Source organism: Octodon degus, unplaced genomic scaffold (assembly GCF_000260255.1).
Source record: "Octodon degus isolate 3935 unplaced genomic scaffold, OctDeg1.0 scaffold00018, whole genome shotgun sequence".
Taxonomy (NCBI): Eukaryota; Metazoa; Chordata; class Mammalia; order Rodentia; family Octodontidae; genus Octodon; species Octodon degus.
Genome location: NW_004524594.1, coordinates 20,655,502 through 20,670,106, shown reverse-complemented (window position 1 = coordinate 20,670,106; position 14,605 = coordinate 20,655,502). Strand labels below are relative to the sequence as shown.

At 49.4% G+C, this 14,605-nt stretch overlaps 1 protein-coding gene across 2 annotated transcripts in view; it reads right to left on the bottom strand.

Annotated features, from left to right (window-relative positions):
- Positions 1 to 7,921: 7,921 nt before the first annotated feature.
- The window catches only part of Unc93b1 (unc-93 homolog B1, TLR signaling regulator), a 10,000-nt gene continuing 3,316 nt past the window's right edge, over positions 7,922 to 14,605 (bottom strand). Inside the window, exons 4-11 of one of the 2 annotated variants that reach the window (XM_004627135.2) lie at positions 13,849 to 14,010; positions 13,507 to 13,636; positions 13,062 to 13,155; positions 12,614 to 12,738; positions 11,928 to 12,110; positions 11,263 to 11,536; positions 9,567 to 9,685; positions 7,922 to 8,662 (exon numbers count right to left, since the gene is read on the bottom strand). In XM_004627135.2, the coding sequence (XP_004627192.1) occupies positions 8,330 to 8,662; positions 9,567 to 9,685; positions 11,263 to 11,536; positions 11,928 to 12,110; positions 12,614 to 12,738; positions 13,062 to 13,155; positions 13,507 to 13,636; positions 13,849 to 14,010 (1,420 nt within the window). In that variant the 3' untranslated portion in view covers positions 7,922 to 8,329. Of the gene's footprint in view, positions 8,663 to 9,566; positions 9,686 to 11,262; positions 11,537 to 11,927; positions 12,111 to 12,613; positions 12,739 to 13,061; positions 13,156 to 13,506; positions 13,637 to 13,848; positions 14,011 to 14,605 lie in introns of those variants that run through there. The other variant, XM_012513808.2, reaches the window with a different exon arrangement.

The window sequence follows — 14,605 nt, the reverse complement described above, 5'->3', positions numbered from 1 at the left end:
GCATGGTCTACAGGATCTCACTACGTAGATCGGACTTGTAGTGATTCTCCTGTTTTCAGTCTCCCAAGCACTGGGATTACAGGTGCGCACCACTACACCCAGTCTCAGTTGCCATCTCAGTGTGCCCTGAGGACAGGGCTGGACAGCACACCAGGGATTGAATCCCAGCCTCTGAGCTCTGCCTAAGCAGGTGCTTTAGTCCACTGGGCTATCTGGCCAGTCCATGATTCAATTCTTACTGCATGCCTCCTCACATCATAAATATGTGAAAACTTAAAAAAAAAAGAGTGAATGAGCAACACTGATAGCTTCAGGACAACAGTTTCTGAGCCTGAGACGCTGTCTCACAGAGCACAGGCTAAGTGCTGACCCATACATGGAACATTCCTATTTCAAGTACCAGAGAGAATTATGCATTTATGAACAAAGGTAGAGACCTCTTTGAATATTTTTCTTTGAATATTTGTGATTCTGAGACTTGTTAGATGGATCTTAGAAATAACAGAGATATACCTCAGTCAGAGATAGGAACTATCTAACCACTTTACAGTTTTCTCCCTTTAAAGCAATACACAGAGTAGTGTATACAGTATTGACTAAATTTTTGACCTGAACTATCAGAAAAAAATAAAGTGACCTTAAAAAACATTGCCAGCCTAGATTTGAATTTGCAACTCTCCTGCCTCAGCCTCCCAGAATGCTGGGATTATAGGTGTGCGCTCTAATGAAGCCTCTTGGCCTGATATCAACTGCTCTGTAGGGAAACCAACATGCAAACAACCTCATGCCCACCTCTGGCTAACAGCTGGAGAGGAACCATACCTGAGGCTCAGTGGCCCCTGAGGAACTGAATTCTGCCACTAGTTCTGTGTTTTAGCTTGGGAATCCTTTCTCTTGTGAACACTGAGATACCCGTATCTTGATCGCTGCCTTGCCCATGGCCTTTCATAACTCAAACAAGAAAGCTGCGAAGGATATTCCTGCTCACAAGGGAGAAACTAGGACACACAGTTACTGATCCACAGCTGCTCTGAAGTCCAGCCAGCGTTTCAGATAGGCCATCTCCAATTGAATTTATGACTCTGGGCTCTGTTTTTGGGTCTCCACTCTGTCTCTGAGCTTTCTTGCCTTTTTCATGGCAGGTCACTTGTGTTTGCAATTGAGTGGCTTCTTCAGTCTGCTTGTAGCCAGTGGAATTTGGGGACCCAATGGTCCCATTTCATTCTGTCCTTTCAGTGTCCTTCCAGGATGTTTGCAGTGTTTCTCAAAAGCCTGATGGGAATTTTATCAAAATTATTGACTTCCCAACATTCTATGAAAATGAACCCCCAGATCTTTTGAGATGAGTCTTTTTTGAGATGGGCCCTTCTGGGAGGACTGCAGATCTTACCCATAAGCCCCCCATGGGTGCCACTGCTCCGTGGGACTACTACAAGAAGACCTTGGTGTCTTCAAAGATGATTGCAGTTGAATGACACTGGTGCTTTCTGAGGTCTGAGCAATAGGTTGAATGGTTACATCCTCAAATTCATCTCTAGTGAGCTCAGAAGCGTTTCTTAAATTTAGCATCTTTGGAGTCTGGAAGCTTTCAAGCCTGTTTTTTGAGGTGGAGTATCCCAATTTTGCCCCACTATCTGGAGCCACAGGTATGTACCACTGCACCCAGAAAAAAAAAACAATCCTAAATTTTAATCTATTGGTTTTTACTTGGAATAACTGAATTTAAGTCTTAAATTTTTTCTCATCTGAGTAATTTTATCCTTGCTTATTGTGATCAGAGTATTTAGGGGAGAGAGGCTTCTATTGTATTTGATTTTTTGTTTTGTTTTGTTTTGTTTTGTTTTGTTTTGTTTTGTTTTGTTTAGATAATCTATATGGGTCAGAATCTCAGAAAGGTGAGGGCAGCAATAGTCAATGATTGCGTGGCCTTGCAGAGCCCTGACGACACCTGCTGTGGAGTCCGAGGCGCTATGAACACAGTGGTAACCCTTGTTCACACAACCACCCCCTGCCCGGTGTCTGGGAAATACTGGGCTCTGGTGCCTGCTGGGGACATGGACCAGGCTCCATTCTCCCTGTGACTGGTCCTGTGACCTGCTAAGACTCAGTCCTGCTCTCCTGATGCTCCTTAGTGTAAAGGGTTAATAGAGTTTTGTGCCTTAACTGTAAAAAAATTATAAAAACCCCTTGTGCTTCCTGCTATCTGCTCTAAGAAATGTGTTCTCCCTTTCGGCTCAAGGCTGTTCAACAATAAATAACTGTTTCTTGTCAACGCAGCAAGCTAACACAAACTCCCTCCCAACCATCTCCTATAACATAGTCAGCTTAAGATGTACCTTGTAAAAATATGCACTTATCACTAAGCTGTAAAAGACCGTTTAGTTATGAACAGTCTGCAGCTGTGTCAAATGAGTGCAGTTTCTGTTGTTCTGTACTAGATAACAAGTTTGCTTACCAAACTGGATGTGATTTCTGTTATAATACCCCCTTGCTACCTACGTTTGGGGCCGATCAGCCTTCTCCTGTGAGAGAAGTGGCTGACGAACCTGAGCTCAGTAAATAAAAGGCTCTATTCAAATTTCTATCTGGCTGATCTGGTTCCTATGCAGAGTTGACCTATAACACTTAGTGTCTGGTTCCTTCCCCTCTCCCCATTTTAGTGTCTGGTTTAGGCTGCTATATTCTTTTCTTTTCTTTCTTTCTTTCCTTCCTTTCTTCCTTTCTTTCTTCCTTCCTCCCTTTCATTCTTACATGATCTCACTATGCAGCTTGGACTCATAGTGATCCTCTTGTCTTAGCCTCCCCAGAGCTGGGATTATAGGTGTGTGCCACCATGCCCAGTTTCATTAGCCTGCACATTGTGCCCAGGATTCTGGGACTGGCACGGCATGCGGTAGCAGGGATAGAACCCGGATCCTTGTGTTTTCCAGTCAGGCGCTTAGATGGCCAAGCTGTCTCCCCAGTCCAGGCTGCTATCTTAAAGGCAGAGGTTGTGCAAAAACCAAAAGAACTGGGGAGATGGCTCAGTAGAATAAGCGCTTGCCAGGCAAGTGCAAGGGCCTGAGTTTAATCCCTGGTTCCAAAAAAAAAAAAAAAAAAAAGTATCTACTTCCATGTTTGCTCTGCTGCCTGCTGGCAGTTTATCCTTGGTGACTGAGACAGGACCTCAGTCCTCTGTAGACTGTGGTCCTTGTCATGTGTACCTGTCCACAGGCACCTAACAATGTGGCAGTAGCTTCATCAAAGCGAACAAACCTGAAGCAGGGTATGGGGCTGGGGAGATAGCTCTGCAGCTTAAGCACCTGCCTGGCAAGCACAAGGTCCAGAGTTCAGTCCCTGGTACCAAATAAAAAAGCATGCTGGAATCAACTTTTTTAATGACCCACTCTCAAACTGGGCAGGTTGATTCACCATTATAATCCCAGCACTTGGGCAACTGAGGCAGGAACATAATTAGTTTGAGGCCAGCCTGGGCTACATGGTAAGATCCTGGTTTAAAAACAAACAGACAAATAAATAAACAAACTCACTCAGAAGTGATATCTTAATACTGTTGCCTTTATATTAGCTCTCCGTGTGTGTGTGTATGTGTGGCAGTATTGGGAATCGAACTCAGAACCTTGCGCTTAGTCCACTGAGCTTTCTCCCTGGCCCTTATATCACCTTGCTATTACTGTAGCAAAATGTATAAAATTTTAAAAACTTAAAGGAACACCATTTTTTGTCATCGCCCTGTCAGAATGAGTCAGGAGTCTGGCACAGTGTGGCCGGTTCTCTGGGCAGGGGCTTATGAGGCCACAGCCAAGGTGTGGGCTGGGCTGAGCGCTCCTGCGACAACCTTTTTCCACATTTATTCTGATGGTGAACAGCATTCACTTCTCCATGGTTAAAGCACCAACGTCCTTTTCGGGGGGGGGGGGCGCACTCTTGGCCTCTACTGGCCTTCTTCTTCTTCTTTTTTTTAATCTTTTATTCATTTTAATGAGAAAAAAAGATAAAATAGCAATGCAACAGTTTCAAAACAAGTTAAGGAACAGGGGAGATGGCTAAGTAGAATAAGTGCTTCCCTGGCAAGCACAAGAACCTGAGTTCAATCCCCAGTTTTGCAAAAAACCAAAAAACCCAGCCATACAGAACAGCTGTACGTTGCTGGGGCTGTTTGGAGCCGGGATCTGCTGTCTTCTACTTACTGCAGCTTGTTTCCTTCTGTGATCTGTGATTTTGGATCATGAGCTCAGCTTCAGCAGGGCTTTATCTGAGGGGCTATGCATGTTCAGACCTAGGTGATTCATCTGGGAAGCTCCATGAGTTGGTTTCTCCAGGAACCCCGGAGGTATTACTAGACGAAGACTAATTTGAATGTTAATGTCTCAACTTCAGGATTCATAGACCTTACAGATGGTGCACTTCTTTATAGAGAGCGTAAGCTAAGAGAAAGTAAGCCTGAAATTCCGAGTCTCGAGTCTTGAGGGAACCTTTGTGTGCCCAAAGCTCAAATTTCCTTACGTCTTTCTGTTCCTCTGGGTGGAAGTGTTTTCTTTCTTTTTGCCTAAAAGCATTTTTCTGAGGCCTCAGCTTTATGCTTGGCCCTAATACTAACTCTCTGACTTGTGAGCATCCCCTACCCTCAGCTGTGCCCTTCATGGCCCCTAAACCTCAAACTAGGCAGCTGCTTGAGCGTCACGTCCTTCGTTTCTACTGGGTTTTCAGTTCCTTCTTCATTTTTGGCCCTAAGGAACTTTGCTTAGTTTCTTACACTCTCAGCTATGTATTTAAAAGGAAGTTTGTTTCTTACCTAGAATTTCTAGGTGTTTAGGACTTTTTCCAAGCTACTTCACCTGCTAGTTAGATTTAAAGATAGCTGACATCTTAGATTGGAGATTTGTGAAATCATATAATTTTTTAAAATTTCTGTCCTGCACACTGACTTTATTACAGATACCCTTCTGAGCAAAAATGGTGTTCAGAAGCAGAGGCTATAACCCAGGCTGATCTTCCACACAGAAGTCCAGTTCTGCACTGGCCACCTTATCCAGGGACACAACCAAAGGAGGTGACACTAATACCAATGTCCTAACTGGTAATGAAATCAAGGAGAGCCAACCTGCTAGAACCTGCTACCATGCCTGTCCTCTATGTGTGTTGCTGGCTCTCAGTACTAACTTCAAGGGCTTGTGGGTCTCATTTATGTGCCAGGAGCAGCCAGGTGGTATGTGGGCTCCTCTTGCCCCATGAGCTCCTAGTACCAGGAGCTTGGCTGGAAGACACACCCTACAGTATTCTGTGTGCCTGGGCCTTCAGGTCTGCTCCACACCACAACTTTTATCCTTTAGCATAAGGAACATTTATGATAGCTTTGAACTACAACAACTGCAGGGCCATTTCTCCAGGCCCCTCCCCACATTTACCTACACACCCAAGACCTATACTCTTCTAAATAGTACCCAACCTGGTTCTGATGCTTGTTATGGTAGCATGTAGTCACCTAACTCTAGCTGGAGTTTAGCCAGAATCCTGCCAAAAGTGTGTCACACGCCTGACTTTCACAACAAATGACAAAGAAAGACAGAGCTAAGGCATTTTTCTGAGACCATGGAACACATTCAGAGATGGTTTTAGAGTCTGTTTATCACTAAAAGACTGTGCTTTCTCTCCAAGTCAGACAGTTTAATTTGTCTTCGCTGGGCATGCTGGTGCGCACCTCTAATCCCAGTTTGAGGCTAAGGCAAGAAGACTACAAGTTTGAAGCCAGCATGGACTATATAGCAAGACTGTATTTTTAAAAAACTAAACCAAAATAGAGCAAGAAGAAAAAAGTGAAGCAGAAGACCCAATACTATTATGGACTACTGAACTCTTTTACAATATTTTGCTGAGTTTACACACCTATAATATTTAAATGATGGAACTTAACAAAAAAAGGGGATACAGATGAATGTCCTTTTTTTTTTAATTTGTGTGTGTGTGTGTGTGTGTGTGTGTGTGTGTGGCCAGCTCAGCCCACCAGGGGGCGGGGCAGGCTGGCATGTGGTGCTGGGGGATTGAACCACGGTCCCTGTGCTTTGTTTAGCTTAGCTTGTTGTAAGTAGGTGCTTTAGACCACTGAGCCATCTCACCAGCCCCTGAATGTCCATTTTGTATCTGTGTATTCAAAGTGGTTAGGATAGATATATAGTTACATTTTCTTTTTTTTTTTAATATTTATTTATTTTTATTTATTACATTTATTTATTTTTTTAACATTTATTTATTTTATTGTGTGTGTGTGTGGCCAGCTCAGCCCACCAGGGGGCGAGGCTGGCTGGCATGTGGTGCTGGGGGATCGAACCATGGTCCCTGTGCTTTGCCAAGCTTGTTCCATGTAGGTGCTTTAGACCACTGAGCCATCTCGCCAGCCCTAGTTACATTTTCTTAATGAATAGAAGGCTTTTTTTTTTTTTTTGCGGAACCAGGGATTGAACTCAGGCCCTTGCACTTTCCAGGGAAGCACTTATTCCACTGAGCCATCTCCCTGGCCCGGGATTTGTTCTAATGGTGTTTGTAAATAGGATATCAAGTCCGCATCTTGTACAGCAATTAACCACTAGGAAGAATGTATGCAATGTGTTAATTATTGAAACTGTCCTTCCAATTTGGCTTGAAACTGTCTTGTTATTTGTTTCTCAATAAAATTATGGAAAAAAAAGAAGAAAAATGTCTCCTGGTGTGTCCTTGGCAGTTTTCCACAGAGCCTGAGGACTATGCGGCCACCATACTTCTCTATGGCGTGGAGATGCACCACTAGGAAGGAACCTTTGGCTCAGATGGGTTGGATCTTTGAGAGGCCTCAGAATCTGGCTCCAGAACAGGCTGTGGGGGCAGAGAGCAAGAGAGGAGCCATGGTACCTCGTGGGGCTGAGGTGGGTGGAACCAGGAAGTAGGGACATGTCTGGCCTTCAGTCCGGGATCAAGAGGCCGAGTAGGAACGGTGTGGCCCCAGTGGAAGACTTCTGGAGAGGGAGATGGGGACTCTACAGTCCTCCCAGGACTTCAACCTTTCAGAGCTCCTCTGTCTGTTCTGATGGTGGGGGCTAGATGGAGACAGCAACATACATATGCAGGCGTTATGGGGTCTGACCCCTCCACCAGCCTCTGTGCTTCTGGCCATCCAGCCTGAAGGTCAGCCCAGGCAATGACAAGTTTATCTTGGCTCTGAGACCATTTTCCAGGTCTGATGCACAGGGCATGACCCCACAGTGTTTCCAACTGGGTAGCTCAGGTCTGTATCTCAGTAACCAGGAGGCTGAAGCAGGAGTATTGCTGAGAGTCTGAGGCTACCCTGGGCTACATAGTAAGTTCACAGCCAGCCTGAATTACATAGCAAGACCCTGGTTCAACACACATACACAAATGCACACGCATGCACACACACATACACATGCACACACACACACAGAGGTGTCCCTTGGACTGCTTGTAGACACACCCCTGCAATAGACAGACCTGGAGGGGAGGAGATGAAGTACAGATGACACTCATATAGGCTACCTGAACCGCAGGCTTTGGAAGGCACAGGTCAGGCAATGTCCACACCACACCACCACTCCTGGATGGATGAGGAGAACCGGTGGGCATGGGGAGAGGCAGGGCCTGCACAAGGGAAGACAGCTTCTGGCTGGGTTTGGGAGATACCCAAACTCGGGAGGCTGTCACTGTCTTCTCACACCCCGCAGTTTTTGGTTTGTTTTTTGTTTGTTTGTTTGTTTTGTTTTGTTTTTCAGAACCAAGGATTGTACTCAGGCCCTTGCACTTGCCAGGGAAACGCTTATTCTACTGAGCTATCTCCCCGGCCCCACACCCTGCAGTTCTGATTCAGCCAGGTCCCACCAGGAAGGTAAGCTCTCCTCTCCCCACATAACACCAGACTCCCTCATCAGAAAAATACAAAAAAACTCTTTATTGGTTACTTTCTGTAAAAAGTCGAGCTTCTGAGCAAAACTCTGGGATGGAATGCACTAAGCGTGTCACAAGCTATTCAGAGCAGGTGGGCCTCTCACGCAGCGGCTCTGGAGACATGGTCCCTGCCTCTGGGGCTGGAGCAAGGGCTGGTGCAGTGGGCTGTGCGCAGGGTCGTAAGTGGCAGCCCCTCGAGGTCACAGAGCTCACCTCGTCCTGGAGGGGGCTGTGGAAGTTCCAGGGGACCCAGGCTCTGGAAGGGGTAGTCTTGAACACAGGGGAGGGGACAGGGTCCTTCCGGCTAATGGAAAGATCCCAGAGGGGACCCAGCACCCTCAGCCTGTGGTGGTAAACTGAGGATAAGCAGCAGAAAGGCAGAGTCCGAGGCTCTTTCTCATTGCTCCTCCAGCCCGTCGCCTCCCTGCGCCTGTTCGTAAGGGCAGGGCCTGCGACAGCCGCCTGCAGGATCCGAGCCTGGGCTAGGCGCCCCCTGCGGCTCCTCCTCCTCCTCTGCGCAGACTCCCTGGCCGCAGTCCCCGCAGCGCTCGTTCTCCGCGTCGCTTTCGTCCGAGTTGTCCTCCTCCAGGTAGCGGTAGCCACGCACCTTGTGCTGGGGCCGCGGAATACGTGGCTGGCGCGGAAGGACACCCCGCCGCAACTTCTGCTCCATCCAGAGGTACGAGGCCACAGCCACCACCAGGGTCATCAGCAGCACAGCCAGTTTAGCCTGTGTGCAAGGAGCAGGATGGCTCTTCCGGGTCTGTGGAGCCTCCCGGCCCTCAATTACCCCAACCCTCCTGAGGCAACACTCAACCTCAACACTATCTAGTACAAACGCCATACTCCTGGGAGCCTCAGTTTCCCTAAAAGGGCAAATGATAATCCATTGCCTAGAAGGGTAAAAGTGAAGATTAGTCAGTGGTGGTGAACCTATGGCAGCGTGCCATGGCAGGCTATTTGTTATCACTGAAAGCTCTAAAAGGTTCGACATCATTGGCTTGGATTATTCCTGATCCCTTGAACACAGTGGATCACAGAAATGCTTTCCAGACATTTTTCATTTTTGGCTTAACTCTCAGTCAAAAACAGTTGTGCACCTTGAGTACATACATACATACTTGCATGCACATTCTCTATTCTCTCCTGTGTCGCTGTTTAAAATATTGGTCATGACTAGACTACTAAACTGACCTCCTGAGGCTGCAGAGCAGAGCAGAGAAGCCGTACTGGGGCAAAGCTCAATGGTAGAGCATTTGCCTAGCATGGCTGAGGCCCTGGGTTCCATGGCCACACCAACAGAGGAGCCTGCTCCACTGCAGGCTATAAAGCAAGATAGACTGTGGGCTTCAGGAGCCCAGCACTTGGCAAAGAGGTGACTGAACAACCCACAGGGAGGAAGGGATGTGCACAACAGGAAAAAAGCAAACTGTAGTTTCCTTCAAAGATGGGTAAATTGAGGCTGGCAGGTAATGAAGTAGTAATTGGAATATTGGTTTTAGGATCACACAATGGTCTGGAAGGAGTCTTTGGCCCACAGCCTAATGGTTTAGGTGGATGTAAGGCCAGGAAGCGCAGAAGGTCTCTGTTGCCTGGGGATATGGAGTGGGGCTCCTAACCCAACCCAGCCTCACCTTCATGGGCAAGCTGGAGCCCAAGTACACCGCAAAGATGGCCACAGCCTGCCACCAGTGGTAGATGGTAAAGATGAAGTCTTGCCTCTCCTTGTCCTCGTACATGATTCCCAACAGTGCTGCAGGCAATTAGGACAGGGTAGGCAGGGGACAGGGGTTACCTGGGCTGCTGCTCTCTTTCCTGTAACTCTCTTAGGCCCTTGCACTGGTCCCATCCCAGGGCCCTAGAGCATCCAAGGAGCAAGATACAGACCCTGGTCCTTGCCTGCCCCCTAGTGGAGACTGTGGTGCACACCATGGTGCACCAACAAACAGGTGTACACAGGTTTTGCCAGGGACATTTATGGCCCCAGAAGAAGAAAGCTGTACACTCAGGCTTGTCCTGTCCCTGACTCCAGGGCAGGCCAAGTGTGAGGGGCTGTGACTCTTTGTGTCTAGGGGTTAGGGAGGGCAAACTTTCCAGCAATCAAATTTCTACACATCAAACCTGAAGTGTGGGAGACAAGGATTTGTTTCACACAAGAATGCTGGAGACTGGAAGATAGCAGATGTGAGAGTTTAGGGATGCAGAGATGTTGATTCAAGTGTACATTCTGTAGGTATTTTGGGGCAAGTTTCTTGATTGCCTAGAACCGCTTTTGCCAGCTGTCAGGTGGACTTATACACACTATCTGTTGTGCTAGAAAGGTCTAGGTGAGAAAACCCACACAGTACCTGGCAGATCATAAGAGGTGATTGTTACTAATACTCTTGCCAGGCTCAGGATATGAATATTCCCATCCTAGGGCCTAAGGGTGACATTCAAAACTGTTACTAGCACTGGCCCAGCAGAACACACCACTGTGGACAGTGACATCGCTGCACTTGGGTGTATTAAGTGCAGGTCACTGGCACATGCTCACCTGAGTGCAGGCAGTGTCAAGCAGCTGAACTTGGGCCCACCCATGCCTGCTGCAAACCTGCCCTTTCCCTAGTGCCTCACCTCCAGCAGCTCAGATTTGGACTGCTGGTGCTGGGCATACTGGGTTGAGGCTTCAAGTCTGTTCCCAGATTCTTCCCACAAAAAAGGCCCAGATGTAGATTCAATGGTAGAGTGCTTGCCTAGCATACACAAGGCCCTGGTTTTGATCTCCAGCATCAGAAAGGAAAGTACAGAACAGAAAATAAATTTTAAAGAGGACCCCGATCTGCATGTATACCCTAGGACATGGTCAGGACTGCCTTCTGCTGTTCACGCTCCCTGGGACCAAGGCCTGACATTTGCTCCCAAAGTCATGGAAACTCTGCCAATATCTGGGTCTTGCCTCCAGGTATGAAGACATCTGTCCCTATTGTGTTTTTCACTGTCCCTAAGACTCTCCACAGAGCCTACAGCCACCAAAATCTCATGCCAATCTTCTCAAGCCTGATGCTTTCTCCCAAGTATCACCAAATAACCATGTTATGGAACTCCCATCCCTGCTTCCAGAGTGTCCATGGGACTTCCCCATCTGTCCTACACTGTGGGTGGGACTTCCGCCCTAGACTTTCCATAGGGATCCCCCCCTCTCTCTACCATGTCTACAGAAGGCTGTGACAGATCCCCTGTTGTCTCCATAGGACCTCATGTCTGTCCCTGGGATGTCACTACCTTCCAACCACCCAGAAGTTGCCACAGGTCCCACCCAGCCATACCAGTACCTATGACAGTACTCACTGCTCAGTCCCGTCTTGTTGAGTGCACTGCCCACACCCCAGAGAACAGCAGCCACATAAAGGATCCAGCTGTGTTGCTCGACCCGAGGCACAGGGGCCCAGAAAAAGAGGCCGAGGGTGAGCAGCAGGTGCAACAGTGCCCCAGCCACCAGGGGCACTGAGCGTGGCAGCCATAGCCCCAACAGGCCCAGGAATGAGGCAGCTGAGGCTCCCAGGCTGTAAGCAATGAGGAGGTAGGCCAGCCGTTCCAACCCCATAGAGCACACGCCATAGCCCTAAGGGACAAGAGAAAAAGCACCAGAGGTCAGGAAGCTGGTTACTTCAGGCCCACTTTGTCCTCTGTGGACTTCCTGGGCGCTCCCTCCCTGCAAGGTTGATGAGAAGGCTGCGTGGGTATAGAAAATGGTAAAATCAGTGGCACACAGCCCCAGACACAAAGTGATATAACCTGCGCAGTACCAAATACATTACGGATATGCTTCATCTCAATTGAAGAGATGTTAGAATAACTTATCCAAGGTGAAAGGAGAGAAAAGAAGGAGGGAGGGAACTATTTGAGACACACTTGTAAATAGTTAAATATATACTAATTATGTGTTGTTTATATGCAATTCAAGTTTAATAAGACACCCTTTTATTGGCAACCCTATGCAGGCTTGTACTTACCAGGGCGAGACCGGTGCAGGCGAAGAGCACCTCAAAGCCGCTGTAGATGAAGAAGGGCACGAGGTGGCGCAGACGAAAGTCACGCACGTGCTTGAAGGGCAGCTGGAAGATGTTGCCCCAGCCCACACTGCGCAGGTCGATTTCCTCAGTGGGCCGGTATGCGGCGCCACACAGGCCCAGCACCTACAGATGAGCTCTGAGAGGGCTGACCAGCAAGGTACGGGCCCCGCCCCCAAGCTCACCCGCAGCCTAAACCCCACCCTCGCTCCAGGCCCCGCATCTCAGGGCCGTCCAGGCTTTAGCTCCGCCCTCAGAAGAGGGCCCCGCCTCCCGAACGCACCCTGGTTCTTCGGCCCTTCCCTTCGGCCCAAGGCCACACCTCCACACTGCCCTACCACGCCCTAAGCGCGCCCCTCGTGCTTTAGCCCCGCCTTTCAATAACGCCTTCAGTTTTAAGCTCCACTTTCCAGCCCAAACCCTGGAAGGTTCCACAAGCTCCTCACAGCCAGTCTCCCCATCTCCCGGTTTCTGGGATTCCAGCTCCAGTTTAGGTTAGCAGGCACCAGACGTCTCCAGGACTCAGCCCGCGCGAGCCCGGACAATGGCCCATGCTTTCCGACTGGGTCACGAAAACCGCACCCAGCCTTGCTCCTCGCCCCCCACCCTATCCCCTGGCCGGGCCGCACCAGCAGCATGGCTAGGAAGGCCACTGCCATGAGCACAGTCTCCACCACGATGAGATTTTTGCTCCGCGGCAGCATGCGCAGAACCGTCTTGTTGAAGCCGTTGAGGATGCCGTGGCTGTTAGTGCCTGGAAAGTGTGAGTGCGGACGTTGTGAGGCCGGAATAGGTGCACTGTCATCTCATAGCCACAAAATGCAGCCAAGTGACAGTGGAGATGGGGTGGAGAGGACAGGCTGGGGCTGGGCGTGCCCTGGCAGGAGGGGAGGTTCAACTCTTTTGCCTTCTGACCCTACGGCCAGAGACTGGGAGGGGGGCATCAGTCACCTCCCACAGCCACACCTTCACCCTGCACTGACCACACCCTGGGCCCCAAGTTCTCATGGCAGCTTTCTCCCAGGTGAGGGAGGTGAGTGGGCTCTGGGGACCTCACCCCCCCATATGAAAACTGACCACAGCTCTGCACGTTCCACAGTGTGTGGTTGAGGTCATACAGGTAGTAGTTCAGGAAATAAATCATAGGCAGTTGGGCACAGGCGAAGCTCAGCTGTCGGGGAGAGGGCAGATGGGGCCAGACTCAGGCACAAAGCCCAGGACAAGGCCTTTAGCGTGGTCAGGGGAGGGATCTGGGCACAGTTTTGATGGGACAGGTGCCCTCCCACCCATGGGGACTGCCTAGTGGTGGTGAGATGTCCAAAGGAGGAGGATTTCCTTCTGATCAGCACTGGAGACAGGAAAGGCATGCAGTCTCTGTTGCTAGAGGTAAGCAAATAGGGACTGGCTCGGGGAAGGGAGGTAGGAAGAGTGCTGAGAAGATGGGCAAGGGGTTTCCACGGGTGGATTCTGGGTCTAAAATGTCATCACTGCCCCACCACACAGTGCCCCACATGGCACTCACATGGAAGAAGCTATAGAAGATGGCTTGGAAAACCAGGAGATAGGGCGCATGGGAGCCCCGCGGTGGGCGCTGCTGGGGCACCTGCTCGTCCTCCTTATAGTGGGAGTACTCATAGTACTTCTGCGCCATCCTGAACCACAAAGGAGCAAAGGCCACCCCTGGTCCAGGCTCTGTCCCACCTCCACTTTCTGCACCCGAAGCTATCAGCCAGCCAGCCCAAGCAGGGAAATGGAGGCCCAGAGGGTGGAAGGGGTTTGTTCAAGGTTGCCCAGCAGAACCTGGCCAAGCAGCAGAGACTGAACCCAATGTCCAGCCTCCCACTCTCCTGCCCACCAGGCTCACCTGGTGATGTAGTTGCCCATGGAGGCCCAAAGAGGCACAATGGCCATGCCCAGGGCCACAGCAGAGGGCACAAGTGTATAGTAGCGCTCCCAGTAGTTAGTGGAGACAAAGAGAGCATAGATGCCCACAGCCAGGAACATCATCCATTTGGTGCCAAAAAACCTGCAGACAGCAGAGTGACAGTGACTACAGACACTACAGAATGCTGTACCCTGAAACCAGACAGCAACTGCCCCAAGTCCCAGCTCCCTATGGCTGTGTGAGGAGAGGAGAGCTCAGGCCAGGGAGTCAAGGACCCAAAGTCGGAGTCTCAGAGAGGCCGGGGAGATGGCTCAGAATAAGTGCTTGTCTGGCAAGTGTAAGTGCAAGTGCAAGTGCCTGAGTTCAATCCCTGGTTCCACAAAGTTGGAGTCTCAGAGACCAATGGACTCAGGTGATCTCCTGTGTCCACATGCCTCAGTCTTCATAGTTGTAATATGGGCACAGGTGCAAACCATAACCCTCTCCCAGGAGACAGGACAGGGGAAGTCAGTGACCCATAGGCACATCCAGCCTTCCCGGGCTCTCCACCTCTCCTATCTCTTTTTCCTCTCAAGCTTATGTCCTGTGACTATAAGTCCCAGCAACACATTGAAGGACCTAGACCAGGCTGGGACAAGAGAAAGGAAGTAGGGCCAGGGAGATGGCTCAGTGGAATAAGTGCTTCCCTGGCAAGCACAAGAGCCTGAGTTCAATCCCTGGTTCTGGAAAAAAAAAA